This window comes from Corvus brachyrhynchos, unplaced genomic scaffold (genome assembly GCF_000691975.1).
Source record: "Corvus brachyrhynchos isolate BGI_N302 unplaced genomic scaffold, ASM69197v1 scaffold65, whole genome shotgun sequence".
Lineage (NCBI taxonomy): Eukaryota > Metazoa > Chordata > Aves > Passeriformes > Corvidae > Corvus > Corvus brachyrhynchos.
Window position 1 is genome coordinate 3,437,682 of NW_008238365.1, and position 17,599 is coordinate 3,455,280.

Genomic DNA, 17,599 nt, shown 5'->3' on the forward strand with positions numbered 1-17,599 from the left:
ACCACTGCTCTGACCCTGCCTCACCTTCCCACACGCTGTGCCAGCCCTGCTCCTGCTTCCTGGCGTCTACTGCACACAGCCTGTTGTGAGTACTGCTGTGACCCTTGGGGTGCTGAGGGGAGCCCCTCCAGTTCCAGCTGGCCCAGTAAGGCCAAGTAAGCCCCCCCAGCCAGGCAGGAAGGGCAGGCTGTACTCACTCGGGGATGGTGTACTCGGCAGCCTTGATTTTGCGGAAGAGCTCCTGAGGTATGCTGTCGTAGAAGGGGAACTGGCCGTAGAGCATGGTGAAGAGCACCACCCCCAACGCCCACATGTCGCTGGGCTTCCCACGGTATGGCCGGCCTGCAGGGAGAGGGCACACACAGCCTGAAAATCCTGGAAAGCACAGCCTTGGCAACCCCCTTCACCTCCCACAGCAGAGACACATGGGACCCTTTTTCTAAGCATTAACCAAGACATTTGAGGCTTCCCCTAACATGACCAAAACTCCCTCCAAGGCTCATCCTCTGTGAATGAGCAAATTGTCCATCTCCACATAAGTGTCCTCCTGTTCCCTATGGAGCAGGAATATCCCTGCTGTGAACTAAGGGCATCAGGTAGCTGGACCTGCTGTGCTGGAGTTCCCGGGTCAGTGTCCCTTGCCATCCCATAGAGCCACCAGGCTGCAAGTCTGGGCCAGGGCAGAGGGAATTCAAGGGCCAGGGAGCACAGGGCTGGGGGAGGCAGGAGAGAAGCCCAGGAAAGGTAAGACTGAGCCCATGGAGATGGGACTCTGACTGGGCGATGGAGCTAGCACACAGCCTCTGAAGCCAGATGTAAAGCCATGGAGTGTGCAGGAAGGTGCTTTCCTGCACAAAGATGTTCCTAAGGCTGCTGCAGCCCCAGGATTCACCTGATGGAAATGCTGCTTCTAAGCCCCTTTGGTCACAACAATCAGCACATAGCAGCATGGACAGGGTCACAAAATTAAACCCCAGTGCTACAGCACAGCACAGGATCCAGGGAGAGACTTCCTCTGACTCATACAGTGAGTCACTGCTGCAGCATTTGGTATTTGTACTAATTATTCTTTGCTTTATATGCTCAGAAAAAGGCACCTCTTCCTACTCCTCCAACTTTTCCTTCTGTGACATTTCAGCAGCCATCCCTCAGCAGAGACAGCTTCTCCTGGAGACCCATAACAATGATTAATTCCTCAGGCGTTCCAGCTTCCTCCTGCATAGGAGCACCAGCAACACAGAGGGATGCTCCAAGCCTGAAGGTGGTGGTGATGCCTGGAATGCCCTCAAGTAACTTGTCCCCTGATACTTGGAGGGTAACTGCAGGCTGAGCAATTTTGGGAGAGTGTTTTGGAGAGCACAGGATGGGCCCCATGGGAAGGGCTGTTGGCAGACACCGGAGCTGGGGTGCAGCACAATGGCAGCGAGAGCCAGGCTGGGCAGAGTAGGATGAGTCCTGAGCTAAGGATGAGCCTTGCAGGATCTCAAGCAGCCTCAGCTGTCAGAGATCAGCCAAGACAGCCTGTTCAGTGCCCTGTGGCCAGTTACACTACAAGAGAGCCCTTAGAAGAAACATGAGAAGGTAGTTGGAGGCCTGGACAGATCAGCACCCTGGAGCAGGAAGGAGCAGCTCCCTCTAGCCTCCTCCAGCCACTCGAGCCACAACTGCGCCAAGCTCCTGCAGAGCAGTTGACTTCTATCATCCATCTGGTCACAAAGGCCTCAGGATATCCTGCAGAACAGGAAAGGCTTGCAAAAACCCCAGGATCCACCTTCTCGCCTGCCTCTGCTCCCTTCCTGGCTGGGAGGGAAGTGCCTCAAACCTGCCTGGCAGATCACGACAGAAGAGCTCGGCTGCATTTACTGCTGCTGCCTGCAAACCTGACAAAAACCTCCTGAGGGGAGTCCACTGGGTCTGGATGTTCCAGGATGGGCTCCCTCTGAGGGCATTTCTGCAACACAGTTGCTTGGGATACCAGGAACAAGTAACTCATGTGTTAATGCCCAATACCTGGATCTACGAGAGGCTTTGTGTGCACAGTTGCACCTGTACGACATGGGCCCTTCAACACTAGTCCAGCTCACCTGTGTGAGAAGAAAAACGCCCCAAAATGATGCCTGGGTCACTACACTGACAACCAGGACCACCACTGCCTGCTCAAAGGCTGGTACAATAGCAGAGATGAGAGCTCATGGAGAGAAACCTACTGAAGCAACCGGACAGCAGCCACAGCTGTTCCCGATGGTCCCATGCACTGGGAACAGTTAAAGGCAGGAGGACACCAGGGAAAGCTGCTCTGTGCTAGAGCCAGATGCTGCTCAAAGCCTCTGCTGGAGACAATGCACAGGCCAGGCTGCTGGAGAGGGGATCCAGCCCAGACTGCTCTGGCCTGCTCTCATAATTCCTTTATTTTTAAGTAACTCCTCTCTGTTGGTCCAGAAGCTGCCCAGAGGGTCACTAGCTCCCTCCTGGAAGTGAGCAGCAACTGGAGGAACCGCTCCTCTTAGTGCACACAGCTGGAATACACTGACATCCTGGTGGGATCTGGACTGGCTGCCCCTCAGGCCCAGGGAATTATCTGCAGCTTATGGGAAGCCTCAGAACTGAATTCTGACACTGGAAACAGAAAATGTCTGCAGTCAGACTCATCCGGCAACAGCCAGATTTGAATTAGTTTTGAAGTTCAGACAAGCCTTAAGAAAAAAGTCAGGCTTGCTCCTTCCCTCCAGCTTTCCCAGCTGGAAAAGCAGACCAAGTCTCTAACTGGACCTTAATTAAGAGGCTCTCATGAAGGTTCATATGGGAACACAACAGGTGGTTTTATTTATTGTCAGGAGGCACAAAAGAGTGAAATGTGTGTTGAGGTGGGGCTGAGGGGAATTCCTACCGCTGAGCACGTCCGGGCTGATGTAGGCAGGGCTCCCGCGCTGGTCCTTCAGCAGGTCATCCTCACTCACCAGGTGCTTCCCCAGGCAGAAGTTGGTGATGGTGATCCGGTGAGTCCTGGGCAGAAAGAAGCACAAGATGTCAGGGAACACAGGGGCCATCCTGCACAGGCCACGCAGAACAGCCAGGAAGTTGACTCCAGAACAGGGACTGTGCCTGTGGGGCTTTCTGGGGAGCTTGAAGTGCTGGGAGAAGACACACAGAGACACAGAGAAGACACACAATCCATCCCAAAGGGGAGGGATTCCATGCCTGCCAGCAAGGCTTGCAAAGCACTCACAGGGGCAGTAAGAGGGTCTGTGACAGCTGTGACAATGTCTGGGTGGCCTGTGTCAGCACGGCTGCAAGCACAGGGTGTACCTGGCTCATCTTGCAGCCACACAGGTACCACAATGGATCACAATCTCCCAGGAGTATCCCAGCCTGCAGCACCAGAGCTGCGGGATCTGCCCCAGGAGGTGCCTGAGCACTGCAGGGCATGAGTGTCAACAAAGCTGAGGTTTATTTTAGCTGCTGATTCTGCCCTGCGCTTCCCCGCTGCCATCTTCTCCACACAGCATTTTCTGGGAGCCAAGGGAAAACACCCTGTGGAAGCTGCCCCGTGCCTAGCTCCTGAGCACTGTGTGTTTGCAGTCACCAGAGGAGCTGCAGGAGTTGTGATCAGACTCTGCACAACCACTTCTGTGTCACTCAAGAGTCTCACACAGGAGCCTGGTGGCAGTTCCACCTGATCCAGAGGACTGCTCTCCACACACAGGTGAGCAGAACACAAAGCCTGATCGACACCCAAAAACCTCCCACAGAAAAGGGAGAGCTGCAGGTACACAAAATTTCTTTATTAATTCATCCCTACTTCCCTATGGTACTGCCAACTCACATTAATGATATTTTCCAGTGAAAGTGAGCTAATTACAAAACTATTGTTCCATTAATCTTCTCTGTCATTCAGATAATTTGGATTTTAACTTATAATGTAAAGGTGTGAGTACAAAAACACTGTCTGGAACATTTCTTGAAAAGTATTTCACAACTAGAGCCTGAGAGAATGGATTAAGTCAGTCACAATAACCAAGAAACATTTCCAGCCAGTCTCACAGACAAATGAAATAGAACCAAGTGTGGGTTGGCCATGGAGAGCTGGTTATTAAAACAGACAGATTTGTGTTTAAGAAGTGTTAGCTTCAACTGTCAGGAGACTTCCCTGGCTGAATAACAAGCTGCAGGATTTGTTAAGGATTTAAAAGACTAAGTGCTCTATAGGACACTAAAATGTTCAGGATTGCTTGGTTCTATTTACTCCCTGAAATTTGATCTAATCTGTAATCACCCAACTCCTGCACTGGCTAATGGGGAAACCTGAGAGGCTTTAATGTCTGTGGGGGACAAGGTCTGAGGGAGCCCCAGGTGGGACATGCCTGCCAGGCCCTTGCAGTGCCACATTGTTACCTTCATTCCCTGCCGTGAGAAGGGACCCGGCTCTTTGTGAGCATGGCTGGAGCAGAACAAACGGTTCTGCTCAGCCCTACGGGCTGCTCCTCTCCATGGAGATTGTTCTTACGCCTCTCCCACCCTTCCCCGTGACTCACAGGCTGCAGCTTTCCCTCACCAACGCTGATGGGCTTGTTAGTAAAAAGCAAAAGCAGAGATGTAACACAAAGAGTGACTCTGGCAAGTGTGTTCAAAGCTTCAAATACCTCCCCCTGCTAGTGGGGCCCTGGGTGCAGCCCCATTTGTGGGGTGCTCCCCTGCACTCAGTGCCCAGAAAAGAAGGGAAGTTCAGCATGGATCCTTTAAAGCACAAACCTTTGTCTGCCTCTTCCAGCAAGGAGGAGAATCAAAGCAGCAAGCAGAAGAGATTTATCTTACAGCAGCTCTACAGAAACAACTTGAAACAACTTCGAGGTGGCCCTGAGAAGCAGCAGCTGCTGCGTGTGTGTGTGGGGGGAACCAAGAAGTTCAAGCTCTGTAGATAAAACCCATTTCCTTTCAGTGTTAGGGAGGAGAAAGCAGCAAGCTGTGAGCCCAGCAAACCTGCAAGCTTTGTAGACTCAAAGCCTGCAAACTCCAGCCTTCCCGCTTTTTATTCATTCCACAGAAACCCAGACAGTGTGAAAAGGATGAATTCCACTCATTCTTCAAGTTAGTGCAAAATATTTAGTCAGTAATGTAATCCTGGAGGAGAGAGCAGAGGATCTGAGCTGAACTAGGCTGCCAGCTAAATAACACAGACCCCAAGGCACTGAGCAGCTCCAAGGAGCCACCAAGCAGAGCCAGGCCCCCACCCCCTGCCCTGAGCTCCTGCTGAGCTCCTGCCCCTCTTCTCTGGGCTGGTCCCTCTGGGTCTGCACCAGCATCCAGCACCTGCCAGGCTCCAGAGGCTCCTGACAGACCAGCAAATGGAACAAGGGAGCCATTGCATACACAAATACACACTGGACAGAAGTGCTTTTGTTTAGATAAGTCAATATTTCACTGCTAGCAAAAACACAGCAGTGCAGCAGTCAGATCTAACACTGCTGGGATTGTAGCACAGCCGGCAGGGCTGGGAATGCCTTCAGCATGATGGAGGGTGAATGATGGGAACAGAACCAACCACCATGCTTTCCTGTTTGTTTTTTTTAGTATATATAAAATCAGTACTTCTCTTGCAGGTTACTAAATGACTATAAAATTCACTTTTCAGCAGTTAGAATCCAAAAAAACATCCTGACAAGGGGCCACTAAGCTGGGTGGGAAAAGTGAACTATCTAGGTGGGGCTAAATTCATTTTTGGAGATTAATTTATATAACTTTGAGCTGGATTTGTATTTTTGTACCGCCTGTTTCCCTTTCCCTCACCCTCCTTGAGGGCTGAGTGCACAAGGGCACTCAAGTGCTGCCTTTGGCTGTGCTTGTATTAGAAAACTGCTTCAGGGGAGAAAAAAGACCACTGCCAGGCCAGCAGCTCTCCAGCAGACTTACCTTTTGTTTAGCACCATGTTTCCTAGTTTCAAGTCTCTGTGCACAATATTTTTCTGCAAAAAATATAAGAATATTACATGAGCAAAAGCCTATTTCTTGTAGAAGTATAAATTTCATACTTGGACACTAAAAAGAGCACTAAAAACAAATCATGGCATCTGCACTCTCAGAAATAAGTGAGGTCAAGGTCCACCCTGGGTACTTTATGCCCTTCACTTTTGACTGTGATGAGGAAGAACAAACAAATTTGTTACTTTGAACACAAAGACAGACTTAGTGTACCTAAGAGACCTGAAACTGAAGTGTCCAGGCTTGGTTAGAGCAATGTGACGAGCATTTCTTTAACAGACCCATGCTGCACTGCCCTGCCAAGGCAGGACAAGTGCCCTGTGTCACAGGGAACAAGTCAAACATCAGCAGAATCCATTTTTATTACAATAGTTTCTAGTTTATTGATCTCAAAACTTGTACTTGGAGGTTCTGATCTCAAATCAATTCTTACACTGTGATTTATCTTGCTTCACAAGGAAACAGTTTCTGTTTCCTGTGTTTGATCAGGCTCTGCTCTCATCTTTGACTGCCCCTGTCTGAGGTTACCACACTGTGGTTCACCTGACCTGCCCTCAGCCCAGCTGGCCCCTCTCCACAGCCCACAAACACCACATTATCATCCAGAAACGTGAGGAGCAGGGAGGGAAAGGAATGCTCTTTAAGGCTTGGGGCACGAGGTGTTACACAGAACACTGTTAACACCCATGCCCTGTAACCTGGCCACTGCCCGCCCCAGGAAGTTTTGGAGCATCTACTGTTCTAAAGTGGGAAAACTCTGCCTCCCAGCACTGGAAGGGAGAACCAAGCCCTCACCTTGTGTAATGCTTCTACCACTCGTACCACATCATAAAATATCACCACGGTCTCCCGCTCGCTGAGTCTCTTCTCTTTAATGACATAATGCTGCAGATTGATCAGATCTGCTGTTTTGTCACTGAAATCGTGAGCACAGAGACAGTCCAACACCAGGCAAATGCGCTTCTTCATCTTTCTGACCATCCTGTTGGCTTCGAGATCTTCTATGATTTCACAAGCTCGGTCCTGTGGGGAGGCAAACACAGGAGCAACCCCTCAGGGAAGCTCCAGGGCACATGCACAGAGCCTGGCAGAATAAGTAACTGGGTAACTGGGGGGTGATCCCAAAATAAGCAAATCCAATCACAGCGCTTGGTTTTTGCCCCAAGATAGGATTTGAAAAAGATATAGGAGCTCTATTTAATGAATCACAGAATCCCAGACTGGTTTGGGTTGGAGGGAACTTAAAGTTCATCTCATTCCATCCCCTGCCATGGGCAGGGACACCTTTCACTATCCCAGATTGTTTCAAGCCCTGTCCAACCTGGCCTTGGACACTTCCAGGGATCCAGGGGCAGCCACAGCTGCTCTGGGCAGCCTGTGCCAGGGCCTCCCGACCCTCACTGGGAAGAAATTTTCCTAGGAGGAGGAGAGCAGAAGGCAGAGGAAGTCTCTGCTATGTGGCTCTGTGTGCACATCAGCACTGATGCTCTTTATGCACACAGACACCTTGAGCTGAACCCAGGACAGCCCTGCAGTGGAGCAGCCTCTGGGAACAGTAGGGATCCAACACACCATTCATGAGAAGAACAGAAATCTCAAGGCACAATTAGCAGCTCTTCCATGACATTAAACAAGACACAGCTGAGCTGGACTATTGGCTTATTTAACATTTAGTACAGATGGTCTCAAGTGAAAAGTGTGTCGACAAAATGTAACCAGCAAGTCAGGCAATACCAACACCCAAAGCAGTAATTGCTATCAGCCCCTCACATCAGTGAACAGCCCTCAAGGCACCAACAGCAACACAATTCACTCACACAAAAACTGATCAGCACACTGACTAGTTTAACTTGCTGAAACAATTTCTTGGCTATTTGTTCCCTCTTACAAGTTATAAGCAACACCAAAAAGCAGAAATTTAAAAGGTGCTAATTAATTTGCCAGTGAAACAGCTGTTGTCCTGTTTGAAGGGGGAATGCTGAGTGCTTGTTCCATCCATGAATGTTCTCACATTTCCCAAAATCCCCCTGTACTCTCCAGAGCTCCTGTTTGAAGCAGAAGTGGTTAACCTCAGAGTGCTGGAACTTGGACACACAAGTGCAGGGTCAGCACGAACTGTACATTAAACAAAAGCAGCTCAATCCATCAGCAATTCCTGGCATTGCCCCAGCCTGGATGGTGACCAAGCGTACCTGGAAGAGCCCGTGATGATGGACCACTCCTTCCTGGTTGTGGAGCAGGGAGAGAAGAGAATACTCCGTGTGCAGCAGCATCTTGCCCTGTCGCTCCTCCTGGGTTTCTATTCCTTTATCACCCCTTTCTTCTAAGGTGAGAATCTTCAGGAAAAGGGAAAAAGCCTTTACAGTTGCCAGAGACACCCAAATGCCCCCAGCCCTCTCTCATTTTTGGCATTCCCATGTGTTTAACAGCTGGTGTAATTGCTCTGATGGTTGTGTCCTTGCCACAGGCCTGTCTGAACTCAGCACCGTTCATGCAGAATGCACAGCAGCAGCTTCATTAACATGGAAAGGTGGCTGTTTGCAAATATCCCAGGTGCTTTTTTCCTCCTGGAGCTGCCCCATTCAGGCACAGATCCAAGGGCTCTGGAAAAGCAGCACAGCAGCAGAGGCCTTGTCTCAGGGCTGATATGGACACAGATCTGTGCCTGGCAGCACTGCCCTGCCAAGGGGAAGCTGCAGCAGCCGTGTCCGACTGCACTGCTTCAGCCCACACCACCCACTCATTGCCCAAGTGCTTCTGCACAAGAGCTGGAGAGCCCTGAAGGTCTGGGAGCCTGCAGTTTGCTTACCTTCAGCTGATAAAAGTCATCTGTCCCGTCCTTTCTTGCCAAACACTGAACAATACTTGGCACAGGGGAGTTACCTAAACGTGGACCTACAGCACAAAGCAGAAACAGACATGTTTTTCCTCCAGCAGCAGTGACTAACCCGGGTTACATCAGCTGTCACCAGCTACGTTTGCTTGCACCAAGTTCCCGTTTCTGCAGGAGCTTGAGTGCACTTTCACAAATCTAAAGCCAAAAAAAAAAAAAAAGGGTCTTGAACTCTGAAACCTTTTGGGACAATGTTTCAATTGTTCCCTAGAGAAACATTTATCAAAGCCCACACATGGCCCAGCTGTTTGTAGAAATCCTAATTTCTGCATGCCTGAACCACACAGCTCTTACATTCACAGCAACACCCATGGCAACTGTTACTGCCACACCTGGGAACACAGCTGCCACCTCTGCAGGGATGGCCCAGGGGTGTCCAAATTACCCCAGCTTTCAAGTTAACATACAGTCTCCACTCCTCACTTTAAATTAGTTAGCTCCAATTGATTACCCATTGGTTTCCAATGTAAAGTCTATGATTTCTGACAGTTTATATAACCAGTTCTGAACCAACAACTATTCTAGAAACTCTCCAGAGCTGGCAGAGTGGCCTTGCCTTGACACATACCACTTTGAGTGACCACTAGTGAATTAATAAGCTGTACCCACACTGATCTGACAATACATTCCAGATCAGCAGATTTAATGAAAAAGCCCCCCAATGAATTTGGTCTTTAACAAAGTTTAAGAACAGAGTTTAAAAAATAAAAAAAACTAACCAAAAAACCCCAAGGGGGTAAAATCAAGATCTCATATTTCTCTCCCAAGCCCTGCCTGCCTTGCTGCATTGGCAACCCATGTCTCCTCAGCTTGGCCAGCTGCAGGAGCTCTCAGGCTGCTGCTCTACACATCCAGTGACCTGCACTCTCAGGTAAGACACTGAGTTACACACCTGCTTTCCTCTCATTCCACAGTGCCTTTTGTTTTCAGTTTTGCCACCAGCAGCCACCTTGCCAACTGCAGAGCCCCCTCCCTGCTTACCCAGGATGAAAGGACCTGCTCTCTTGGCGTTATTCCCGGAAATCCCGGCGCACAGAGCCTTTGCCTTAGCGGATGTTTCCCCGGCTCCTCTGTCCGATGCTCGCCGCTTCATCCTCGGCTCTTGAAAGAGAAGAGAGATCCATCTGATGAGCCACCGAGTTATATTCTCCTGCTATCCCCAATTTGTACTGGAAGGCTCTCACCTACGGATGCACTGGTGGCTCTGCCTACTTGTGTGTCTACACACAGCCCTGGCTCCCTGCTGACAGACCAGGGGTGGGCTGCAGGCTCAGAGCAGTTCTCAAGGCATAAATCAGCCTCGTTATTCAGGGCAACATTTCCTACAACAGTTGTTTGAGAGACATAGTGGGAACAAGTCAAGATAATTAAAGCTTGTTTTACAGCAAAAACAAGTTTGCAAATTAACATATTCCAAAAGCTCTGAAAGAAGATGCCCAAGTTAGCCCTGTGTATGGGTGTCTGCTGCTGGAGCCCGGGGGATTTTGGGGGTTCCTCCACAGAGGATCCACACGAGGCATCGCAGCCACCCATTGAGTCCCTCAGAGGCTCAAGTCTGTTCCTCAAACAGCCAAGAATGCACAAAACTGACCACAAAAATTATCTTTCACCTTTCCCAACAAGGGCATAGAAAACAAGCACAATAGTTATTGTGAGATTCAGCTCAGTTCACAACGATTTTTCAAAAATGTATTTTTAGCCTTGAAAAATTCCCCTCTCTCCTTGTAGCTTGTTAGGCTCTGACTTTATTACATCTCCATCTATCTACATCTCGTGCAGCTGGAATTTGGAGTCCAGCACATAAAACCCTGTCACCTAAGCTTCCACGTGCAGGAATCAATGCTGTGTTCAGAACTAAAACACTATTAAATGCTCCAATGGACATTCCAGTGAAAGGCAACACTGGTGACAACACGTGTGTTTCCCTGCACAACCACTATGGGCAAAAAACCATTTGATCTATTGAATGTGAATCTCATGGTTTGCATCCAGGAATTTATTCAAGGTCTACACATCACCACTATTCAACACCAACAACTGAAAACTCAACTACCACCTCCTTACTCAGGTAGTGCAGAAAGTCTGATTCCAACATGCATTTTCTGCTGCTCAGAAATCTAAAGAGAATTTGGGTCAGAATTACACAACCAAGACCTAAAGGGCCAAATAGATTCAAGGTTTATGACTAAAACACTTCCTTCTCTAAAGAAAAGTCTTGTTTCAGTGTAGCTGGAAAAGCACCTGTCAGGTGAGCTGCTGGGCTGCCCCCAGTGTGCTGTGAGCTCTCCACATCCATCAGCTCCAGCCAACGGAAGCTTTGCTCCCAGTACACCTCCTCTTCACCTAGCTTTTGGAAAATAGCTTCAAAGACTTTTACAAACATCTACACATTCAATGTCTGTGCTCTCACTTTTTAAAGAGACTTTGAGGCATAGGTGAGAAGAGGAACCAAGCACAGCTCCATTTCCTTACTCAAACTCAATCCTGGAAAAAATCTTCCCTAAGAGGTTACTACAACAGACAGGGGAAAATATTTTTTGGGTTGTACATATTTGTTTCAGAAGAGCCCTGGTGTTTCACCACGTAAGAGACTGATAAATCATCTCCCTCTGAGTGAAGTTCACCCTCAGGCAGTCCCGCCCTTTCTGTGGACACAGGCTGATCTCACTGCATTGATTCATCCAGCAGCACTTGACCAGAATCAGCAACAGCCAGGAGATGAAGGGAGGAGTCTTGCAGCAGACTTTGCATCCTTGCACTCCCAACTGCCAGCACCTTCACACCTCCACAGAGCAGTGTCACCATCCCAGTGAGCTGAACAGGTTCTGAACCCCATGTTCTCCTTGCTCCGTTCATTCCGCATCCCTGACCCAACATTCTTAGAAACTCCTCCACCCCTTGTACATCACCACCTCTGCTGGAAACATGTGAGTAACATTTCCACTGGAGAAACCCCCTGCACAGGAACTCTGGGATTAACCCATTGTGCCATCCGGGCTGGACAGGCCTGCTGGTGCAAATGGTGTTCTAGTAAACAAAACAACCTGAGGACTCACGTAGTTCAGCATCAACTGTATCGTTACTCTTCTTCCAAACTAGGTTTTCCAACGTCTCAGGAGACAGGAGTCATCACCTTGGAGAAGGCTGGATGGGCAAAAGGTCGAGGACTCTGTAATGTGAAATGAGACACACTTGATGCTGTGGTTCTGGATTACTCTGATTATGATAACACAGGATGCACTGAACCTATATGGCCCCAAACATCTGTGTGTGTTTGGGCTTGGAAAAGGATTGAAGCCCCTGGCATCATGTGAGAGAATAAAAGGGCTCTGGAAGTTCAGTCCCTGCACTGCAGGACAAACTCCCACGTCACCAATCTCCAAAGTGGCACAGGACAGACCTTCGGAGCAGGGACAAACACAGGCTCCACTTCAACCCCCACCATGCAGCACCTGCCTGGGCTTAACAGCATTTCAAACACACCCGAGTGAGCACCAAGACACTCCTCGCCACCACCAGCAGTTTTGTATCATGCTAGGAGTTAACAGAGTTCAGGTCAGATCAGTATCTGGTATCACTGTCCCTGGGATGGGGTGTTTTAAACATGGGTTTATCCTGGTTCCTTGCAGAGATGTAGGAGGCTCTCTCTCAAGACTTACCCTGCTGATGTTAAAATGATTTTTTTTCTTTTCAGTCTCAAGAACTGGAAAGTCCCAGCTGTCTGTGGACAGAGTCATCCCCTCCCCCCAAATCCAAACTGAATCAAACCACCCTCTTCCCTTGTCCTGCCATCAGAACAAAAACAGTCCCTCACACAGACAAAGTTACAAGTCCAGCACAGAAATTCATACTTAGTTGAGATGTCACACACTGGATGTATTGAACATCTCACTGGAGAAGTGTCCAGAGCCTCTCACTGTGCTAGCTATGGCTTTAATAGAATTATGAATCAATTCATTTGGAGACCTAAACGTAATGTCTTTTAATTATGTAGCTTAAGGAAATTGTCTAATTCCTGAATTATTGCATGTCCCGGTGCCCAGTGTAACAACAAAAAACATCAGATGAGGAAACTGCCCTTTTCATCCCAGAACAAGGAACAATCAGGTCCTGCAGTCCAGCAGCCACACCTCAGAGCTGGAGCTGGAAAAGGTACCTTTGGGGCATGAGCAGGATTACTCAGCAGCACAGAAACCACTCACGGCTCCAGATCCAGCACCCACCTCACTTTCGGGGGGTTCACCTTGCACCAAGGGCACAACACAAGCTCAGTGGTGGCGACACTTCTAGTGTGAGGACTGGGAACCCCAAAAGTGCTCGACCCCGCTGCTGTGATGAGCTGATCATGGTGAATAAGGCAGTGGATGAGCTGGGAACCAGCAGCGCGTGACAGAGCCCAAGTGCACCTGCTGGAAGTTCAGGACTGCTGAGAAGAAGCTCCTTCAAGGAGCTCACACCATTCCAGGGAAATGCCTCTGGTGCCCACAGATGGGAGACATCCCGCCACCCAACGCAGCGGCATTCCCGAAACTGTCCAGCGTTCTCTCCTGAAGCCAAAAGCTGTAGCATTTGGGATGAAGCTGGAGACCTGCTCCACAGGTTTTTGTCCCTCTCTGTGCAGCCTTCATGTTTGCAAAAATGAAGCTAAAAAAGGGAATCACATGAGCAGCATCAGGCTGCACCTTTTGCAACCCAAATACCACAGTGGGCAGTATTTATCAATGAGGGTTAATCCAAGTTCACATTTAAGCCTGGCTCACGGGAAGCTGTGTTGGACATGACCTAAAAAACCTTCATGAACAAAATATTAAATGGGTAAACGCTGCACCACGGCCCAGCTTCCCACATGGAACACCAGCAGGTCGGTGTCACTGCAAGGAGTGACGATCCCAGTGTTGCCTCACTCCTTCCCGGGCAAACCCGGCCAGGAACAGCTCAAACCCGAGTCATCAGCACTCCCAGGGCCAGAGCCTCGGTTCTCATTGGAAAAGCTTCCCTGAGAACAGGCGGAGTTTGGATCAGGCAGGCCTGCGGAGGAGTCACTGACTGGGGGATTAAAGGGAATGTTCACGGGCAGATCCCAAGGAAAGCAGGCTGCTGCATTAAGTGTATGAAATTTGGTCAAAACCACACCCCTTCTGTCCCAGCTGGTCCTCAGAGACCAGGAGCACACCAAGAAGGCATCATCCCACCCTGGGAGCAGGGAGAGGACAGTTGTCCACCCAGTGCCTCCAAGGGTTTTATAGCTTTTCCTCCTCACCAGGTGAAATTTCTGCCCCCCTAATCTACAGCCCACCCTTATCCTCTTCCTCCCACATCACACACAGCATGATCTAGGGGGGATATTGAGCGATAAAGTCATGTGTGGCAGCATGTACTTCACTAGGCTTATGTGCATTTTAATATTTAAATGACCCTTAATCAGGCAAAAGTTACTTTCTGGACATAGTGTCCTTCAAAGTTTCAGTCACAGGACTTTTGTTTCGGTCTTCAGTGTCAAATCAGGCCCATTCTGTCTGTGCTCTCCCTCCTCCAGCAGCCAGCTCAGCCTTCCTGACATCAGCCAGGCACAATTTCATCCCCAAAGATAATGTGGAATGCACAGGGGAAGCCTCAGCCCTTCCCTGGCTCCTTGTTCATCATCCCACATGGGCATGTGGGGAGGAGGAGCGGGGGCATCAGGGTGGGCTCCGCTCCCCTCCCTCTGCACAGCATGGGGGAGATTTCCTATGCAGGAATGTTAACATTACTGAAGGCTCTGGAAGCTGAACCGTTCTCTAAGAGAAGTAATAATATATATATATATAAAAAAAGCCCATTGGATGAGTCAGTACAGCCTGTGTTCCGCTGCTCTGCCCTTCCGGGAAGGGAAGCCTGCTCCCGAAACGGAGCCCTGACTCACAGGGTTCTTGGAACTGAGCGGAGACTCATTCAACTTCTTTCCTAAGCAAGAAGTTCGCTCAAAACAGGGCACAGCGTTTCTCTGCCCAGAGAAATAGGAAGAATCCTGGGGCACTGGTGCAGCATGAGGGGCTGGGACAGCCCTGTGCTGCCAGAAGGTACCCAGAAAAGTATGGACTTGCTGAGCTCTGGAAGCTGGGAGACAGAAAAAAACTCTCCTGACCCCCCCCACTGGAGAACCTCCTTCCTCAGCCCAACCTGCGGATCAGCTGAATCCCAGGCACATGAACAAGGCACAGCCAGCACCTGGGAGCCCGTATGGGAGCCCAGCACACCTTACCTCCACCCACATCCAGCTGTGGTCAGTCTCCAGCTCCTCAGGGACAAAAAAGGCTTCCACAGGCCAAGTCACACATCAGGGAAAGCAAATTCCATCCTGCCCTCCCACCCCCGGCAGCCGGGGAAACTCTGAAGCACAGGGTTCCAGTGCGTAATTACGGTGCAAGCAACAAGCCAGGCTTTCTTCAAGCCCTTCTGATGCATCAACACATGAGATAGCCAAGGACTCATCTCTGGGAGTTCCCTCTTTGGTTACATAAACACCAGCCTCAGCTTAACCCTTTTGTGCTGAAGCACAGGCCACATCCACCAGGAAAAATCCCCATTCCAGCCCAACACCCTCACAGCAGAAGCCTGGAAATACAGCTGCAGCACTTGAGGCTGCACTGCTGCCCAAGCACACAAGTCCCTGACCCGGTCTGTGCCGGTGGTCAGGCCGTGCTCACCTTCCAAACCCCACCAGAGGTGAAGGGTGGGTTGTATTAGGAGGTATTATTTCTCATTTATTGCTTATGACACTATCAATATGCCACAACCCCCTGCAGCAGGACCTCTGTGTGCACAGAGCGCAGCGTGACCCGCACACGTGCTGACACTTCACAGCCAGGTGTGGCTGCAGTTTCTCACAGCGGTGACTCACCTGGCCCTACCTGGAGACAAAGGTGTTGAAGTTACCTGCACACACTGCCAGGCCTATGCTACTGGGGGTTGCAGCATGACAACACGCTGACAGGAACTGCACACTCACCAAAAAGTATTAACCAAAAAAGCCCGTTTCACACAGAAAATGACCACGGACACACAGAGCCTACTCTGTCCAGCAAGAGCTCCCAGCTGGAGCTCCCAGGCAGGAAGGAGACACACACTGTACCTGCCCGGAGCACCTTCACAGGTAACACCCCCCTGAGCTCAGTGGGCAGCTCAGGCACAATCCCCAGGGCTGTTCTTATTCATAGTCACAGACTGGTTTGGGTTGGGAGGTACCTTAAGGACCCTTCCAGCCCTCTGCCATGGGCAAAGAGACTTTTCACTATGCCAGCTTGCTCCAAGCCCCGTCCTACCTGGCCTGGAACACTTCCACAGATGGGACAGCCACAGCTTCTCTGGGCAACCTGTGCCAGGGCCTCACCATCCTCACAGAGAGGAGTTTCTCCCTAACATCCCATCTAACCCTGCCCTCTGTCAGTGTAAAGCCATTCCCCCTTGTCCTGTCACTTGAGGTTCTTGTAAATAGCCTCTGCCCATCTTTCTTGTAGCCCATTCAGGTACTGGAAGGGGCAGTTACGTCACCCTGAAGGCTTTCTTCTCCAGGATGAACAACCCCAATTCTCTCATAGCAGAAGTGCTCCAGCTCTCTGATCAACTTGGTGCCTCCTCTGGACTCACTCTAACAGGTCAACGTCCTTTCTGTGCTGAATCATAGCACAGCTCGGTGCCTATGAGGCTTCCCTTGCCTGTTCCAAGTTCTATAACATCCTGAGGGTCACAACCCAGCTGAACTTTGCTTTTAAGGAACACAATTATGTGATCAAACCCTCAGCATGGATACCACAGAGAAACAATCAAAGGACGCAGCACAAGCCCTCCAGCAACGAGGAAGTATGTCCTGAACCCTGACTGCTGCTGGCCTGGGGCTCCATGGCAGCAGATGAGTGCTCCCATGCTGTCACTCAGGTCACGCCTCACCTGGGTGACAGGCACCTCACCTGTGCCCCATTGTGTCCCTGCTGCCTCAGAGGAGCCGGCTGTCCTGCAGCACAGGGCAGAGCAGTGGTGGCTCAGCCCCACCACACCAGGCCATGGCCTCTGCTCTGACTTCTCCAGCTCCCTCTGGACATGGGATTGCAGCCCGAGACCCCCAGCACACCTGTTCATACCAGTATACATTAAGCCCATACATTAAGGCTCTAAGCTAGCAAAGAGCTGAATCCCCAACACCAGTGCAGCACATTCCAGCACAGCCTGGGCAGGAGGGAGCAGCTGGATGGGCACAGGAGGAACCCCAAACCCCCTGTGTCGGGGGGTGGAGATGCCATCCCATGAGGTTCCCGACAGCAGTGAGACCTTTCACACCCTCAGTACTGCACAGGCAGCAGGGCTCCCAAAGGCCACGACCAGAGAAGGACAGCACCCGGCTCTGGGTGAGGTCCCCCATCCCCCTCAACCCCTCGGGTGAGCTCCCACGGGAGTGCAGGGCAGTCCGTCCCTGGCTCCGACACCTGCTGATGTTACTCACCCTCACTCAGAGGCACAGCCCTCACCTACTCACTGCTGAGGCACACGAGGCTCCTCCTCGGCACAGAGGTCCCAAAAGCCTAAATTCAGACGTTCCTGCCCAGACTGGAGGCAAAACCAGCCCCAGTCAGGGGTTGTGCTTCCCTCGGCCCCCTGGACCTGTCCCCGTGCTGGCAGCAGCGCCCCAGCCCCCCGAGCTCCTACCAGGCAGAAAGGGACAAACGAGCGATTTACCAAGGGGCCTTTTCAAACCCA

General features: G+C 50.5%; 1 protein-coding gene across 3 annotated transcripts in view; it reads right to left on the minus strand.

The window, feature by feature from the left end:
- The window catches only part of STK40 (serine/threonine kinase 40), a 19,496-nt gene extending 2,049 nt beyond the window's left edge, over window positions 1-17,447 (minus strand). The window contains exons 1-9 of one of the 3 annotated variants that reach the window (XM_017736247.1): window positions 17,371-17,447; window positions 11,926-12,038; window positions 9,851-9,970; window positions 8,786-8,871; window positions 8,169-8,312; window positions 6,772-6,999; window positions 5,908-5,960; window positions 2,888-3,003; window positions 198-342 (exon numbers count right to left, since the gene is read on the minus strand). In XM_017736247.1, the coding sequence (XP_017591736.1) occupies window positions 198-342; window positions 2,888-3,003; window positions 5,908-5,960; window positions 6,772-6,999; window positions 8,169-8,312; window positions 8,786-8,871; window positions 9,851-9,962 (884 nt within the window). In that variant the 5' untranslated portion in view covers window positions 9,963-9,970; window positions 11,926-12,038; window positions 17,371-17,447. Of the gene's footprint in view, window positions 1-197; window positions 343-2,887; window positions 3,004-5,907; window positions 5,961-6,771; window positions 7,000-8,168; window positions 8,313-8,785; window positions 8,872-9,850; window positions 9,971-11,913; window positions 12,039-15,110; window positions 15,302-17,370 lie in introns of those variants that run through there. The other 2 variants (XM_008635118.2, XM_017736248.1) reach the window with 2 other exon arrangements.
- Window positions 17,448-17,599: the final 152 nt, after the last annotated feature.